Source organism: Chinchilla lanigera, unplaced genomic scaffold (genome assembly GCF_000276665.1).
Source record: "Chinchilla lanigera isolate Chin_1 unplaced genomic scaffold, ChiLan1.0 scaffold00097, whole genome shotgun sequence".
NCBI classification, from domain to species: domain Eukaryota; kingdom Metazoa; phylum Chordata; class Mammalia; order Rodentia; family Chinchillidae; genus Chinchilla; species Chinchilla lanigera.
This window is the reverse complement of record NW_004955498.1, coordinates 1,939,168-1,954,436: the sequence shown is the minus strand read 5'-3', so window position 1 is coordinate 1,954,436 and position 15,269 is coordinate 1,939,168. Positions and strand designations below refer to the sequence as shown.

Here is a 15,269-nt window from a genome sequence, read left to right as displayed (position 1 = left end):
CTCTAGACCCCATCTGAGGAAGCTGCAGAGGATTCTCCACAGCAGGGAGGTTGCATCCCTTGGGTGGGATGACGGTCTGCCCCGTACAATGGTCAGTGAGGAACTGCGTCTTAATTCAGGAGATTCTGGGAAGAAGCAGTGCCCATAGGGCCTTAAATACGGATTGGATGGAGACCATCTCCTTCCAACTAAACTGCCAAGGCTCCAGCTAGGTGTGCAGGACACACGCACCTCCCTCTTCCTCACGATATCCTTCACCCGGGAAAGGCCAGGCTGTGCTGTGGCCGGGTAATGGAGGGCAAGACTCATGGTGGCTTTACCACTGGGCTCTGGGGCAGCTCAGGAGGAAGTCCCAGGGGTCCCTCACGGGATCACATTCAGCTAGGGTCAGGGTGAGCTCTGGCAGGGTTCAGAGCCTTGCTGCTACCTGTTTCCCTTGGTGTGGTGGTAATATAACTATGAGTTACGACCAGGAAAGTGGTAAGAATCTTTCTACCTGTCTGGAGCACATAAGATCACAGGTGTTTTTAGGTCACCATGTGGACAGGTCCAGGTAGGCAGGGACTCATGTCATCTACTAGGTCATGTGTCCACATGACTCCACTGCGCTTCACAGTGTGATGTAGTAGTTGGTCCTGTCCTGCAGGCCTAGTGAGTCTGTGCTACACTGAAATCACTGGAGGTGACTTGTGTGTATGTGAGCTGCACTTGGTCCTGCGCCCCAGGTGAGGAAAATCCTCTGAAGTCTGACTCGCCCCTGGACTAGCGTGCAGATCACAACTGGAAAGCCTCCAAGTCTCCTACACTCCCAGTCTCACCAACCAATCCCCTTGGCACTGGCCTTGTACATTCATCTCCCAGCCTGCAATTTATCACCATTCCTAAGCGGGGAAATGCTTGTCCTCCATGGGCAAGTTTTGAGAATTTGAAAGCAAATGTGCCTCTCTCTTAGGGGACTGTGACCTTTTCCACAAAGGTTTCCAACACCACTAGCTTCTCTTGCACAAGGTATAGGTGACCAGTTGTCATAGTCAACTCTTGGGTTCCTCTTCAGGGGTCCCTCTTCCTTCTAAACTGTGAATCTTAGGTATGGTTCTACTGTGATCATTATTTTAAAAGAGACTCCCCTCACCTCCTTGACAGGATGAAGAGAAGAGTAGGTGATAAATCCTCTCAGAGACAGGTGGGGAGCGAGCTGCAAGAATACACAATAGCAACCAGCAGGACCCTTGTGTGCCAAGACTGTGGGACACCAGTGTAAATGCAGCGTTTGGACTGGACATGTGCTGCTCTGCAGAAATGGAAAGGAAAAGTGCAGCGTTCCCTCCTTTCCACCTCAACATATCTCTTGCTTGTGTAGTAGAAACTTTAGCACCACACCATTCCCTGGGATAATTCAGAGACCAAGCAAATACTCCAGCCTCTTATCTGTTGAATGAAATCCCCCAGATGTCCGCTCTCCCTTCTTCTGAACATCATTTTTGTAAAAGCAGACAAGAGCAGAGAAGCTGAAATCAAGGCAAATTTGAGAGGAGTTTGAGAATACTTGAGCCATCGTAACATAAGGGCGTGTTCCAGAGGGGCGAGACATAGGACCTTACAAAAGGCAACAACCATGGGGCTTGCAGATGAGATGTTGAAATACTAATGTAGGGGCTGGGGATTTAGCTCAGCGGCAAAAGCGCCTACCTCGCAAGCGCAAGGTCGTGAGTTTGGTTCCCGGTACCGGAGAAAAACCAAAACCAAAAAAAAAAAAAAAAAAGAAATACTAATGTAACCCAAGGTGAGTAATAACAAGGGTGACCTTGGTGCAGGACTGATAGTACTGGGCAGATGTTCTTGCAAAGCAATGCAGTGTGCCATCAAAATATGGTGAATCTTTCAATTGAAAAGAATTATTACAGTGAAAGACACATTGCCATTAACCTCCCCCAAACAAATCTTTCTTGCTTCTAATACAGTTATCCCATTATTCTCGTCATTCTCGGAAGCCCTGTGTGTCCTCTTTCATCGGGGTCTTCAGTTGTGCTCTCCAGATGGCCTTGCTCCCTGAGTCCTTTGAAAACGTTTACTTTTCATGGTGACCTTGCCTTTTGGGGAGAGCCAGAAGTCCCACGGTGTCAGCACCCATGAGGAACGAGGGTGAGGAGACACCATGGAGTTTCTCGGGGCCTGCCATTCCCCTGGATACCCCCGGGCAGCAGCAGGCCCCTGCTCCCATTTCTCCACACAAAAACACAAATGAGAGGCCCTGGGAAAACACAGTGAGAAGGTGGCCAGAAACCCCTTTCTGATCCCAGATAGTCAGGTAGCAAAGCAGCAGCCTCACAAAATCCAAACCAGCCTGAATCACTTAGGGAGATCTTATCTCAATATTTAAATAAGACCTGAGGGTGTAGCTCAGTAGTAAAGTGCCTACCTAGTATGCAGGAGTCCCTAGGATCCATCCCCAGTACTACAGGGGAGAAAAAGGTGACCCTCAGCAAATGAGAAACAGAGGCCTTGTCAGAAACTAACCATTTCCTGACACCTTCATTTGGTTGTGCTAATGCCCAGAACAGTGCGACCTGTGCAGAGATGCCCACCGGCTGCATTCTCTTAAGGAACCAAGTCTGATGTCCACCACCCTGAGGATACATATCACAAGAGAGATGGAAAGAACCGTGGAATGAACAAAAACAAGTACATACATCATTTTGGCTTGCAGTGCAGCTCAGTGAGTAGAGCTCTTAGCTGGCATGTGTGAGTGAGGCCCTGGGTTTGATTCCCAGCACTGAAAAAGTAAAAGAAAAAATATATCACAAAATCTTGGGATGAAAAGAAAACACTCAGAAATTTAGAAGTGTGAAGACTACAGTGAAAAGAAAATGACATCAGACAGTAACATTTAGGGACCAGAACAAGAGGAAACCAACCCAAAATAAGCACAAGGAAGGGGATAACAATAAAACTTAGGGTGGAAAGAATCAAATGGAGAATAAAAAATTAGTAGTGAAAATTGACTCAAGGAAAAGTTTATATTTCTGAAAAGTAAGTGAATTTGATCCATCTTTTGCTAGAATAAGCGTGGTAAAAGAAAAGCTCAAACTTAACAAAATCACTCTGAAAAGCTACTAGTATATGATTGCAAGCTTGTCACTCAGGAGAAGGTAAAATAATATAGATAAAAAAAGATCATCAACTGCCAGTTATTCATGGAAGGGAAAATGAAGAAAAGGCAGGTGAGGGCAGGGGAACACTGTAGGGCAGTGAGTCTATTCTTACTGTCACTGTGGATCATTCACCTTATGCATGTGTCAGAACCTGCTGATCTTGAAATGAAATAAGTATGAGCTGTTTCAAACCTTGAAAATGCTGGCATAAGCTTCAAGAATGATTTTAACATCACTATGTGGGGCCACCCTGCAGCTCCAAGTTGTGCAAAGGAATATTGCTGCTGTACTCCCACTAACCAGGAAGCTGGGTGACTGGCGGTGGAGATGATGCAATTCATTCCCTGGGCATTTGGTGCATTCTCCTGGAGGACTCTCCTGCACAGAGTTGGAGGAGGGATTGGATGCAGGCAGTTGGGTCTGGAGCATCTTACAGGTGCCTCTGTGGCTAATGACCACAGCCAAATGTACAGATCTCTGTCCTATTTGACAAGCACTGATTAGGGGCTCATCCAGGGCTAGAACAAGTTATACCATGTCTGTACAGCTCCAAGACTGCATGGGAATCAAACACGATAACAAAGTTTCAGAGGATATGTGTTGGGCATGTAGTAAAAACCACTTGTGATTAACTCTCAGTGCAGTAGGAACTTTACACGTAGTTCATATTGGCTATAAACTCACACCAATGCTTCATAGCTATGATTCTATCTTGGGTCTCAGAGAAGACTTGGGCTTCAACATTTGAAAAATGCTAGAATTGTTGGGTTGGGAATATAGCTCAGTGGCATAAGTGCCTGTTTGGCAAGTGCAAGGTCCTGAGTTTGATTGCTGGTACCAGAAAAAAAAAACTGCTGGAATTGTTGAGACTTTGTAGAAGAGAGTATTACAGTTCCCATTGTATGAGGGATATGAAGTTGTTATTGTGTATTAAGAAATTAAGTATGGTTTAAGGACACATGTTTGAATGTGACATTGACAGGGGTGAATTTTGACTGTTAGTCCTGATAAATCAAATGCATTATGCCAGGAAACACAGAGCAGGTTCAGAAAGCATGCTCCTGACTGACTATGTGGGTCATGGAGGTGGGACACCAAGTAGCATATAGGGTCCCTTTATTTCTGGCACAGTTTTCCTTCTCTACTTCCTGACCACCGTGAACTGAGCAGCTTTACTCCTTCATGTTCTTTTCCCATGATACTTCTACCATGGAAGCAACCGATTATAGACTGAAGACATGATCCAGGTATGTCTTTGCTCCTTTCAGTTGCAGGTGCCTGGTATTGTGTCCAGGAGCAGAAAGGTGAGGAGTAGAGCAGATCTACTGCTCTCAGAGGACAGCACAATGCATTTTTCAAATCTTAGCTTTACAGCAAAGAGTGAATCTTGCTGGATGAAAATTTAAATAATATTTATGAGGTGGGCAACCCCAGCATAGAATGCATGATGCAACCAAAAAACAAACTCTAAGTATAACAAGTCTATTTACACTGTCAGTGAAACACATACTGGCAAATTACTGCCCTCAGTAGTGCTGGAAATTGGTGGCATCGGGGAGAGTAAAAGTCAATGGAACTGCACGTAAGCACTGCACTCTAAGCGATAGAGGTGCTTCCCATGGGGTTGCAAATGTGAATCTGCTCTTCCTATATCCTGGGACTGAACTATTCATTTATTGCATGGTGAATGGTGGGCGGGTTCCAGGATTCTCACTGACAGAGTAGAAGGCCATAGACAATCCAGAGGAAGCAGCGAGAATCATCTTCATTGGAAATGGTTTCCAATTGGAGACATTAGTAGAAAACTATGCTAATTTAAATATAGAATCACAAATTTACATATATAATGGTAATAGATGTCTGTATATGTAAATACTGTGTATACATGTGTATTCATTATGCAGTTAGCAGAAAAGGCCAATATCTGACAATTTCCCAGTAGCAATAAGCACACATAATATGCAGATGTAGATTTCTAGAACCATTTCCAATAAAATGAACCAGTCTTCTTTGAAAAAATGACTGAATTTAGGCCTGGGGAAACTCATATACAATAAAAAGGTGAAGCACCACATATTCCTAGAAACTAAAGAGTGAAAATACGTTAAAAGTCATGACAGTGTTGAACTTGGCATAATCCAGTGTGTGAGCAACTGGAAAAAATGGTTTGTTCTTTTCAACAACTAAAAACCATTGCAAGAGAAAAGAGATAAAGGGAAAAATGTGTAGAATAAAAAAAGATTTATGGGGCAAAATAAAAATTATGGTATGGGCCATATTTGGATGTACATTCAAAGAAGCTCCTTTGAAAAGTGTAAGTGTATCAAAAATTATTGAACATAGATATTTGAGCGTTACATACTTTTTAGAAACCATAACTATTGTGTGTATTTTTTAAATGTCTTTGTAAGAAATGTGCATTGCAATAGTGAGAGAAGAAATAGTGGGGCAATTTTGATTTGTTCTGCATTCTTCCAGTGCATGCAATGCAGGTGGGTGGGGGAACTCACTAGAATCAGATTTGCTACATAGCAAAGGTGGCATAGTGAGTCCACGATAATATGTTTCAGGCTTTCTGTAATAAAAAGCTTTCATGACAAGTAGTATCCATTGTGGGTGAAACCCTAAGAGACATTGACCACATTTTAGCAACAAAATTAGTAAATGGCCCGATTGTTCTAAATGGACTGAGAAAACATGAATCACATTGCAGGAACTGCAACCCTTCAAAGCTCAAGCCACCCTCACATGTTCCAGGGCAAGGTTGCTTTGCTGTCCAGTTCCTCCAGCGCTCTGGGAAAACTAATCACCATCAGAAGTCTGACATCCACAGCCTGCAGAAATGGTGCTTGTTCAACACCTGCTTCCAGGCTCACTGTCCTGGAGTTGTAAACCAGATGAGCACACTCCAGGATAAGAACACTCGAGGTTAGCTCTCTTACACCAGCAAATGTCCTACATAAATAAGTAGCATCTCTAGCATAGAAGGAAACTAAATAAAGAGAATTGTTCCAAATAATGAAAATATGATTTAACATTAGAAAAAAGCCTTTCCATTTTTATTCCTTACATAGAAAATAGATCAAATATTTAATCAGTGCATATAGAGAAAGATTTTGAAAGAAATTCAACATCAATTGACGGAAAAACATTTATTTAACTAGTATGAAAAGGAAACTTTCATTTCTTAAAATTACAAGGAAGCACACTCAAAAGGAAATAGTAGAATAATTATGCTTAAAGTCAGCAATAAGACATGAATGTACATTAATGTGTGTATGTTTCAACACAGCAATGAGACACAAAGTCAGAGCTGTAATTACCAGAATAAGTAAGGGACAATAATATTAGGGAAAAAGAATGTTTACTGACAATATCATTGTGTGTCTTAAAAATTTAAAGGAGGTGGAAGGGAATATTTCAGTGATGGATACTTGAGAACCATAAGTAGCATCTCTAGCATAGATGTCTGATTAGTATGCCAAAACAAATATTTTTGAAACAAAAGCACTGATTAGAGCAATTAATAAATAATATGCCATTTGTAATAGCAACTAAATCTTAGGAACACTATAGCTAAAAGGAAGCCTAACAAAGGTGAATAAAGTCTTTATAAAGGCAACTATGCTGACAGATCCTGGTAAAAGAATTGTGAAATCAATAGACCAGTGTGTCATATTCATTGATAGGAAACAGAATAATGTAAAACTCAATTTTCCTTAAATTCCTTATAGTTTATTTCCTTCCCTGTAGCTGTCAAAATGAAAACCAAGTGTGTGTTACTATCTTGTGCTTCCCAATTTAACCATAGAAACGAACTGAAGAGAGAGGAAACAAAACCTAGCAAGCACACTTAGCAACTAAATGTAAACAAAATTTTTCTGAGGAAGCCCTGGAGGAGACTGAGGACTGTTGAGCTTTTACTTGTTTTGGGGGTAGGGGAAGGGAAGTATGGGCGTGGGCCAAGGCCTGCATAGGTTTCCCCTGACAGCATGAGTCAGAGGAAAGTTCTAAATCTCCTGACTCTACATCGCTGCACAATCTGAGGCAGCGCTCATACCAGAGATGCCAGTGACTTACAAGTAACATCAGACAGAAGGAAATGCAGCCAGTGTGGCTGCATGGCTGCAGAGACTGAGCGTTCACCTGAAATCACCCTAGTGGGTGAGGACTGGCTTTCAAAACCATCCCTATTTTAATGGAATATAAGGGATGCACGGGGCTGGGGATTTAGCTCAGCGGCAAAAGCGCCTGCCTGGCAAGTGCAAGGTCGTGAGTTCGGTTCTCGGTACCAGAGAAAAACCAAAAACCAAAAAAAAAACCAAAAAAATATAAGGAATGCACTAGAATGAAAGTAGCAAGTAAAAAAGTGAATCATGCATAGTGACAGTAGATATTCTTTAATCAAATAAACATATGTACTATATCTACGTGCATGTGCAAATTCATTTGTGTAAATATACACTTAAAACACAACCATTCAAAAGATTTTAGCCAACTGCCCCTCAGACAAAGGACTTCTATCTAGGACATACAAAGAATTTAAAAAATCAGGCCCCCCAAATTCAAAGACCCAATCCAAAAATGGGCACCTGAGATGAATACACACTTCTCAAATGAAGAAGTACTAATGGCAAATAAATACATGAAAAAATGTTCAACATCACTAGTCATTTGAGAAATACAAATTGAAACAACACTGAGATTTCATCTTACCCTAGAAAGAATGGCTATCAACAAGAAAGCAACCAATAACAAATGCTGGAGATGCTGTGGGGAAAAAGGAACACTTCTCCACTGCTGGTGGGAGTGTAGATTGGTGAAACCACTGTGGACATCAGTTTGGAGATTCCCCACAAAACTAGGATTAGAAGTCCCATTTAACCCAGCTATTCCCCTTCTGGGTATTTTCCCAGAACAATTAAAGACATCATACCACAACGATATATGTGCACCCATGTTTATAGCAGCACAATTTGTTATAGCTAAATCTTGGAAGCAACCCAGATGCCCATCCACTGAGCAATGGATAAAAAAGATGTGGTATTTTTATGCAATGGAGTATTACTCAGCTATAAAAAAGATAAACTCGAGGCTTTTGTAGATAAATGGATACAAGTAGAGACCATACTCATAAGTGAAATAAATCAGACCCACATGTAAAAACATCGTATTGTTTCCTTGGTATAGGAACCTGAAAGAATAAGTAAAACTCAAAATGTACAATAGATGATAAGAATGGGAAAGAAATTGCACAAAGGAAGGAACGACTGGGATGAGGGAAAGAAGAAAAAAGAAAAAAGGCAAAATATAAATATATATATGAATAGCTGCAATAAGTGTATTGCTGATGTCTGATGGTATATTGAAAGGAATAGTTAATGCTTTAAATTTTTTATGTTCTGAGTAATTTTGCATGCTTGTGTCTGGTAATCTGGGCAGCTAATCTGAAGGTAACAATATGCAGTGGAATGCCCATGGTGAATCCCTACCATCTTGTCCAGTGAAACTCTGTATTATCTCTAATGTTTTATCTAATGATTATTTTCTTATTCTCTTTAATGGTTTGAACAATCTTCCATTCTTACATCTGGTAATCGGAACAACCTAGTTAAGGATAGTGATATGTAATATAACAACCACTGTTAATTTGTATTATTTTGTCTTGAAAACTATCACTTTAAATGTTCTTGCTTTGGTTTGTTTATGATTGTGATACTGGTATGCTGCTATTCTTGTATTTTTTGTTTTTGTATCATTTACTACTCTCTTTTTTGTTGTTGTTTGTTGTTTGTTGTTTGTTTTTTGTTTTTTTTCCAGTGCTGTGGATTGAACACACAACCTTGCACTTGCTGGGCAGGCGTTGTGCCACTGAGCTAAATCCCCAGCCCCTACTACTCTCTTTAAAATAAAAAAACAACCATTCGACATATATAATATATTCACTAATACATGCACACATATGATTTTAGTTATGTACCTATACATAACTACTGCCTAGATGTACACTTTATATACTTTCTATTGATATAAAGTCCATCTAGACATTTAGTAGAGATATAAAAAATCTTCCAGACTCTAAATGGGCATTGAAAGGTAGCAATCATGTTCTGGACTATAAACAATTGGATTCCTTCGCAGAAGCAAGGCTTACCCCAACGCCCTGCTGCTGCTCACCCTCTTCCCACTCAACATCAACCTTTTACAAGGAAATGATGGGGAGATCTGCCTTTGGCTGGTGAGGAGACCTCATAGGAGAATGTGGTTGTCCTGGAAGAGGTCACCACAATCTTGGGCATCTCATTGCGGCCCCTGAGTTCAACCTTGAAGGCCCGGACAGCGAACGCTCTCCTTCCTTCCCATGGCTGTCACCATGGAGACTATCAGAGATTGGGGGAAGCTGACTGAGATGGGCAGGACCAGAGTCCCAGCTCTGCTGGTAACAAAGGAGAACAGAGAAATCTGTAGATTATTGTCCCACTCCTTTTGTCAGACCCTTGACACGTCGCCTGATCGGATGTCACATTAGTAGGGTCAGATCAATGTGATAGACTTGATCTGAGTTTGTGGGCTTCAAGGAGGGACTGGGCTGTGTTAGGTAAACTTATGACCTGAGAGTGTATTGAGCAAGCACACCCCATAAACGGGGTCCCAAAACCTTCCAGATGTGACTTTTTACTCAGCCCTGCACACCAGGGAAAGATTTTCTTGTGAGCACCCTTTCCGGTTCCGGGGAACCTAGGATTGCAAGCCTTCATCTGGGAGGAAAAGACTCAGGTCCATAAAGGAGAGGGGTCCGGGCTCTCCCCGGAACTGAAATGACAACCCCCAGAGAGGACAGAGGGGACCCTGAGATTCCCGTTCCGCCTCTCTTGTCAGCCATAGGACACGTCAGGCACATTGTCGTAAATGACGTCCACAGGCACGTTGCCGGAAGTGACGTCCACTGACTAGCGCTTCGAACGGTCGGGGCAACGAGAGGCTGCGTTCCGAGGTGTTCGCTTCAGGTGAGGGAATCAGAGAGAGCCGGGTGAGTTAGCTAGTCTGGTAATGGGCTGTGGGGAATAAGGAAGGCCCAACCATACACAGTCACTGCATAGTTCCGTCTTGTTAACCGGAACCCACGGAGAGGCAGACTTGTAAAACTGAGCCTCTCCTCTCTTAGGTCTCAGGGGGCCCTGGAGCCCAGGCCTTGGTCTGAGGGAAACAGACTTAGGTACATACAGGTTGGTGTTCCGGGCTCTGCCAGGAACCAAGGTGATGACCCCTTAGGACAGGAGGGAGCAGAAAATCCCGTTCCACTCTCTGTCAGACAGCCTCCTCTCGCCACCCGCCCCCCAACGCGGGTGCATTGTGGGATGTGAAGTCCACTTACTCCAGTTTCACGAGGCAAGGTCCAGTTCTATGTTATCCGCTTCAGGTGAGGGGAGCCGAGAGGGCAGGTCATAATTAAGGGTCAGGTTGGGGTTTGTGGGTGCAGTGAGGAAGACCAACCTCGGAAAGAGAGGGACCTGGAACAATGCAGATTTGCCCTGTTGTTAGTCGAGCTTCTCGTGGCAGGAGTGGAGAGAAGGTGGACTCAAGTTAGTGTGAGAGGCTATGGGGGTCTGAAGCCTCACACCTGCTACTGGGTCCCAGAACACTCTCGAAAAGCTTCTGTTGCCTGCTCTGCACCTCACAATGCAAAATTCTCAAGCACGAGCCCCTTTTTGGTTTCTCTGGGAGCTGAGAGGATATGAGAGCCTTGCTCTGAGGTGTGACCCAAGGTGGGAAGAGCAGAGAAGGCCTGGGGTCAGTTAGGTCAAGCTAAGAGGTGGGAGAGAGGGGCTGGGGAAGCTTTACCTCAGAGAGGGGGTCGCAGAATAATCTAGGAAGGCCTCTGTTGCTTGTCCTGTACCACATGGTGCAGAATTTCTAGGCGAGGGCCAGGTTTTGCTTCACTGGAACCTGACAGAGTCAGATCCTTGTTATGAGGTAGATGCTTCGGGTGGCAGGAGCAGAGACAGCCTGAGCTCAGTTAGCTTCAGGCCTTATCCCAAGGCAAAGTGAGTAATAAAGCAGGACTGAGTATCCCAGGACCCATGTCAGATGGAACCCAGTATCGCTATGCTTTCACCCTGAATTGTGTCCTGCATGATTCCCTGAAATCTGAGGGAGGATTGTGGGCCACTGATGGGTGGGACTCTTTCAACGACTCAAGACTTAAAGGGAGGACAATTAAGGGAACCTTCCATGCTAGACTGGAGGGTGACCTCCACCTTGCTGTCAGCACTGGTAGGCACAGTGCACCTTTGTGTCTGGCTCTTGATGTCAGGAAAGAGTGGGATTGGTCTGCGGAGTGTGGCATCAGTCAAACAGATCCAAGACATGGGAAACATGCCCTTGCTTTGGGCAGGACAGAGAGGAAGAGTCACCCCCATACACACCAGCTTCCACATGAGGTCACAGGGAAATGGTGGCATTGGATTGCAAGGTGCATGTGCAGGTCAGCAGAGGGGGAATTTGAAGCCCTGGGCACACTCCAGGCAAAGGAGGGCTTCTATAACCTTGCTCTGCTGTCCAAACCCCGAGGAAAGCCCATGCAGGGGTGTGCAGAGGTGCTGCATCTCATTTCTGTTTGCTTGAGCTCAGGGACATCACACGCTGGTGCACTGGGTCACTAGGTCAGCAGAGGAGCCGCTCCTGGTCCGCAGACGGAGGAGGCCAGAACCTGCCAGCAGTCAAGGTGAGGAACTTGGGTGAGGCCTGAAGGTATGGAAGTACTTGACACACCCCAAGAGAAGGGAGTCCGTAGAACCTGTTATCCACTGTTACCAGCCTGGTGGCCTTGGGATACCAGGCAATGCCTGGAGTCTAGCTGTGGGCAGAAAGAGCCCCATTTGCTGATGTACAGAATCCCAGCCTCAACCTGTCTCTACTGTCACCTATGGGAAGACCCGGGGACCATGGATGAACTCACTTCCCCTTACTTTCTCTTTGCATGCTGCTGACAACCTCTCTCTCTCCCCCAGGTCCTTGAGTCCCCATCACCAAGCACCTGCCTGAGGTCACATACCACAGCCATCATGTCTGGATCTCCAAAGCCTTACCAACTTGAGGAAGACCGCGAGGACCAAAGTGAGACACAGGGCTTGGAGGGTGGGCAGAGTTTCAATGCTGTGTAGCAAGAAGTCACCACTTTCACTCCCTCTCATTGCTTCTCCTCCTTATCCCCATCTTTCTTTTGTTCTCTGATCCTAGGCACCATAGAGGAGGTTTCTGCTGCTGGAATGCTGGATCCTTCTCAGTGTCCTGAGAGAGGCTCCTCTCCCTCCAACACCATGGTAGCCACCCCATTGAGCCAAACCCATGGGGGCTCCAGCAGTGAACAAGAGCAAGGTTTATTCTCCTTACCAGCCTTGCTAGACACTGATTCCTTGCTTAGTGATGTCTTAGGTGGTAAGGTGGCTAAATTGATGGAGTTCCTGGCCATTAAGTACCTAATTAAGGAGCCAACCACCATGGAAGAAATGCAGATGGTTGTCACCAGAGATTATGAGGAGCACTTCCCTGTGATCTTTGGGGAAGCTTCTAAGTATATGCAGCTGGTCTTTGGCATTGATATAGAGGAAGTGGGCCCTACCAGCCCCTTCTATGTTCTTACTCCTTCCCTGGGCCTCACCTATGATGGGATAGTGAGTGATGAACAGAGCCACCCCAGGACCATCGTCCTGATTTTCATCCTGGGTGCCATCCATCTTCAGGGCAACCGTGCCAGTGAGGAAGCCATCTGGGAAGTGCTGAGTGGGGTGGGGTTGTATCCTGGGAAGGAGCACTGCATATATGGGGAACCCAGGAAATTCCTTACCAAGGATTTGGTGCAGGAACAGTACTTAGTGTGTGTGGAGGTGCCAGACAGTGACCCTCCTCAGTATGAGTTCCTATGGGGTCCAAGGGCCCATGCTGAAACCAGTGTGGAAAAAGTCCTGGAATTTTTGGACAAGTTCAAAGATAGCAACCTTAAGGCCTTGCCTAGCTGTCATTAAGAGGGTTCAGAAGATGAAGAAGAGAGTCCCACACTCAATGCCAGTAGAAGAGTGGTGATAAGTGGATGACTTGAAGATTGTTTCCTTTTAATAGAGGGTTTAATTAACTTCAAATTGTGCATTTTGATGGCGCTGGTCACAAACATATTGCTATTTGTAAATGGTTGTCTGTCTCTGAATATGTTTTCATTCTTTTACTCCTAAAATAAAAAAAAAACCATTGCTGTTTATGCATTTTAAGAGTTCAGCTGTTTTATAAAACAAATTGTAAAACCTCCCATCCTATTTTGTGATCTGAAACAAGGTAACCTGTCTTTGGAATAAAAGCTTTCTTGGAAATGTGAAGGAAGTCATCAGTAAAATAGATGAGGTCAGTAAATACAGAGAAATGTCAAAAGCAATATCTACTTTCCTTTATTACTTTCAGTTGTCATTCTGTAAAACTAAAAATATATGTATGCCTATGCAGTATGTGCTTGGTTTATTAAAAAATATTGGAGAAATTTACTGTTAAAGAGGAAGCGCAGCTGCTCCCAGATACGTTGCCCTGAGACCTTTGAGCCGATGCTCTTTGCAAGGCCCTGTGGTAAGGGTAGAGACACGGCTAAATTAGGCAAGTAGGACTCACTCTTCCTATGGAATGGTGGAGCCAGGGGCCATTTCCAGGCATGGCAGGGAATGGAGAGATGTCCTCAAGGGCTTAAAGAACAAAGAAAAGCTCAGCTGGGAGTTGCAGGGGGAAGGCGAATGCTTGGGGCAGCTTGGGGCTTGGGGAAACTGCAGTTCCTTCTAGAGGTTAATCTTACTGCACGGTTGCCAAGGCCAGACACTCAGCTGAGGAATCTTGGGGCTGAAGTATAAAACTTCTCTGAGCAGCTCTGCTTGCTTCATGGATAAAGCAGAGAGGAATGTCCACCTGGGTCAGGTATTGGAAGTATCCTGAGCTCTTGTTGCGGTGCAGCTGGACATAAGAACTAGGTGATTTGTAACCATCATCTGCAAGGATTTCCCGGCACATATAGGAGATTTCTTTGATGTTGTGCCCAGAAAGCACCACACTGACACATCTTCCTGGCCTGGGAGCTAGAGGAAAGTTCACTGGAGCATCGCACTCCTGTTACCTTGAATGTAATTGACATAACTCTGAATGAGGGCTGGGTTTTGGGTGGGATGAATATAGTGGTTTGAGTGGAAAGCAGCTAGGGAGGAAAAAAGGAGCTGGTCCTTCACTCACATTCTGGGAACTTTGCAGTACATCCACTCGGAAAGATGGCTCCATGCACAGATGTTCTAATATGTCCTCAAAGAGGGATTCAGTGGCAATTGGATGTGACTCGACAAACCTACTGGCAGAACGGACCAGTGGCACAGCAGCCACCCCATCCTCCCTGAGGGTTCCTCTGTCATTAACAGCAAGAGCAATGTTGGTTCTTTGTGTTAGTCTGGGTAAGCAGCATCTGTTGACCACTCTAGTGTCCCAGAGCACTGTGCAAGCCTGGGAGATGCCTTGACACCTGCTGGAGATGGGTGCTCTATCCCCTGTGCTCAGTGGAGCCCCTCTGAGCCCCACTGTGTGAGGGGCTGGGCTGGTGGCTGGTGACTGACAGCTGAGAGAGGTCAGAAATACCACTGTGCAGACGAAGGGGTGGGTAGCTGCATGGAGGAGGACAGTAGGGGGAAAATGCCAGGGGCCAAGGACCTCAGCCTCTGCAGAAGAAGGGCCGGCTATGGACTTGGCTTGAGGAATGATCCAGATGGTGTTCCTGCCTCAGACTGTCTTGAGGTTTCTATGTTCTTGGTGCTCTAGGGGCTGGGTATCATGGTTGTGATTCTCGGCCTTCATTGCCCACCGATTCCATCTGGGATCGAGAGTTGGCTTTGAAATGCAGATGGTGGGTTAGGATGGGGGCTTGAAACTTTGTAATGGCACTCACTACCTTGATAAACTGGTGGGCATAAGTTGGTTACAATGCAGGAAGCGTCACATAACCTGGTTAAAAGAATTCACATCTCCGAATGGTTTGGGGGACCTGGGGAGGAGCCATTCTCAAGATACTCTGATAGCTTCCCATGAGAGCTCTAAGTCATTGAG

General features: G+C 44.8%; 1 protein-coding gene across 1 annotated transcript; it reads left to right on the top strand.

The window, feature by feature from the left end:
• The first annotated feature begins 458 nt into the window (after window positions 1-458).
• On the top strand, window positions 459-13,497 carry LOC102016073 (melanoma-associated antigen 8-like). The gene is made up of 6 exons (XM_013505521.1): window positions 459-553; window positions 9,294-9,390; window positions 10,107-10,159; window positions 11,784-11,877; window positions 12,164-12,269; window positions 12,393-13,497. Exons 1-6 carry the CDS (start codon window positions 459-461, stop codon window positions 13,175-13,177), a joined length of 1,230 nt encoding a protein of 409 aa, XP_013360975.1. The 3' UTR covers window positions 13,178-13,497.
• Window positions 13,498-15,269: the final 1,772 nt, after the last annotated feature.

Coding starts and splice junctions, on each gene's coding strand:
- LOC102016073 (XM_013505521.1), top strand. CDS start 459: ATGAGTTACGACCAGGAAAGTGGTAAGAATCTTTCTACCTGTCTGGAG. Junction 10,160..11,783: donor TTCCGAGGTGTTCGCTTCAG/GTGAGGGAATCA, acceptor GCTTGAGCTCAG/GGACATCACACGCTGGTGCA. Junction 12,270..12,392: donor GGAAGACCGCGAGGACCAAA/GTGAGACACAGG, acceptor CTCTGATCCTAG/GCACCATAGAGGAGGTTTCT.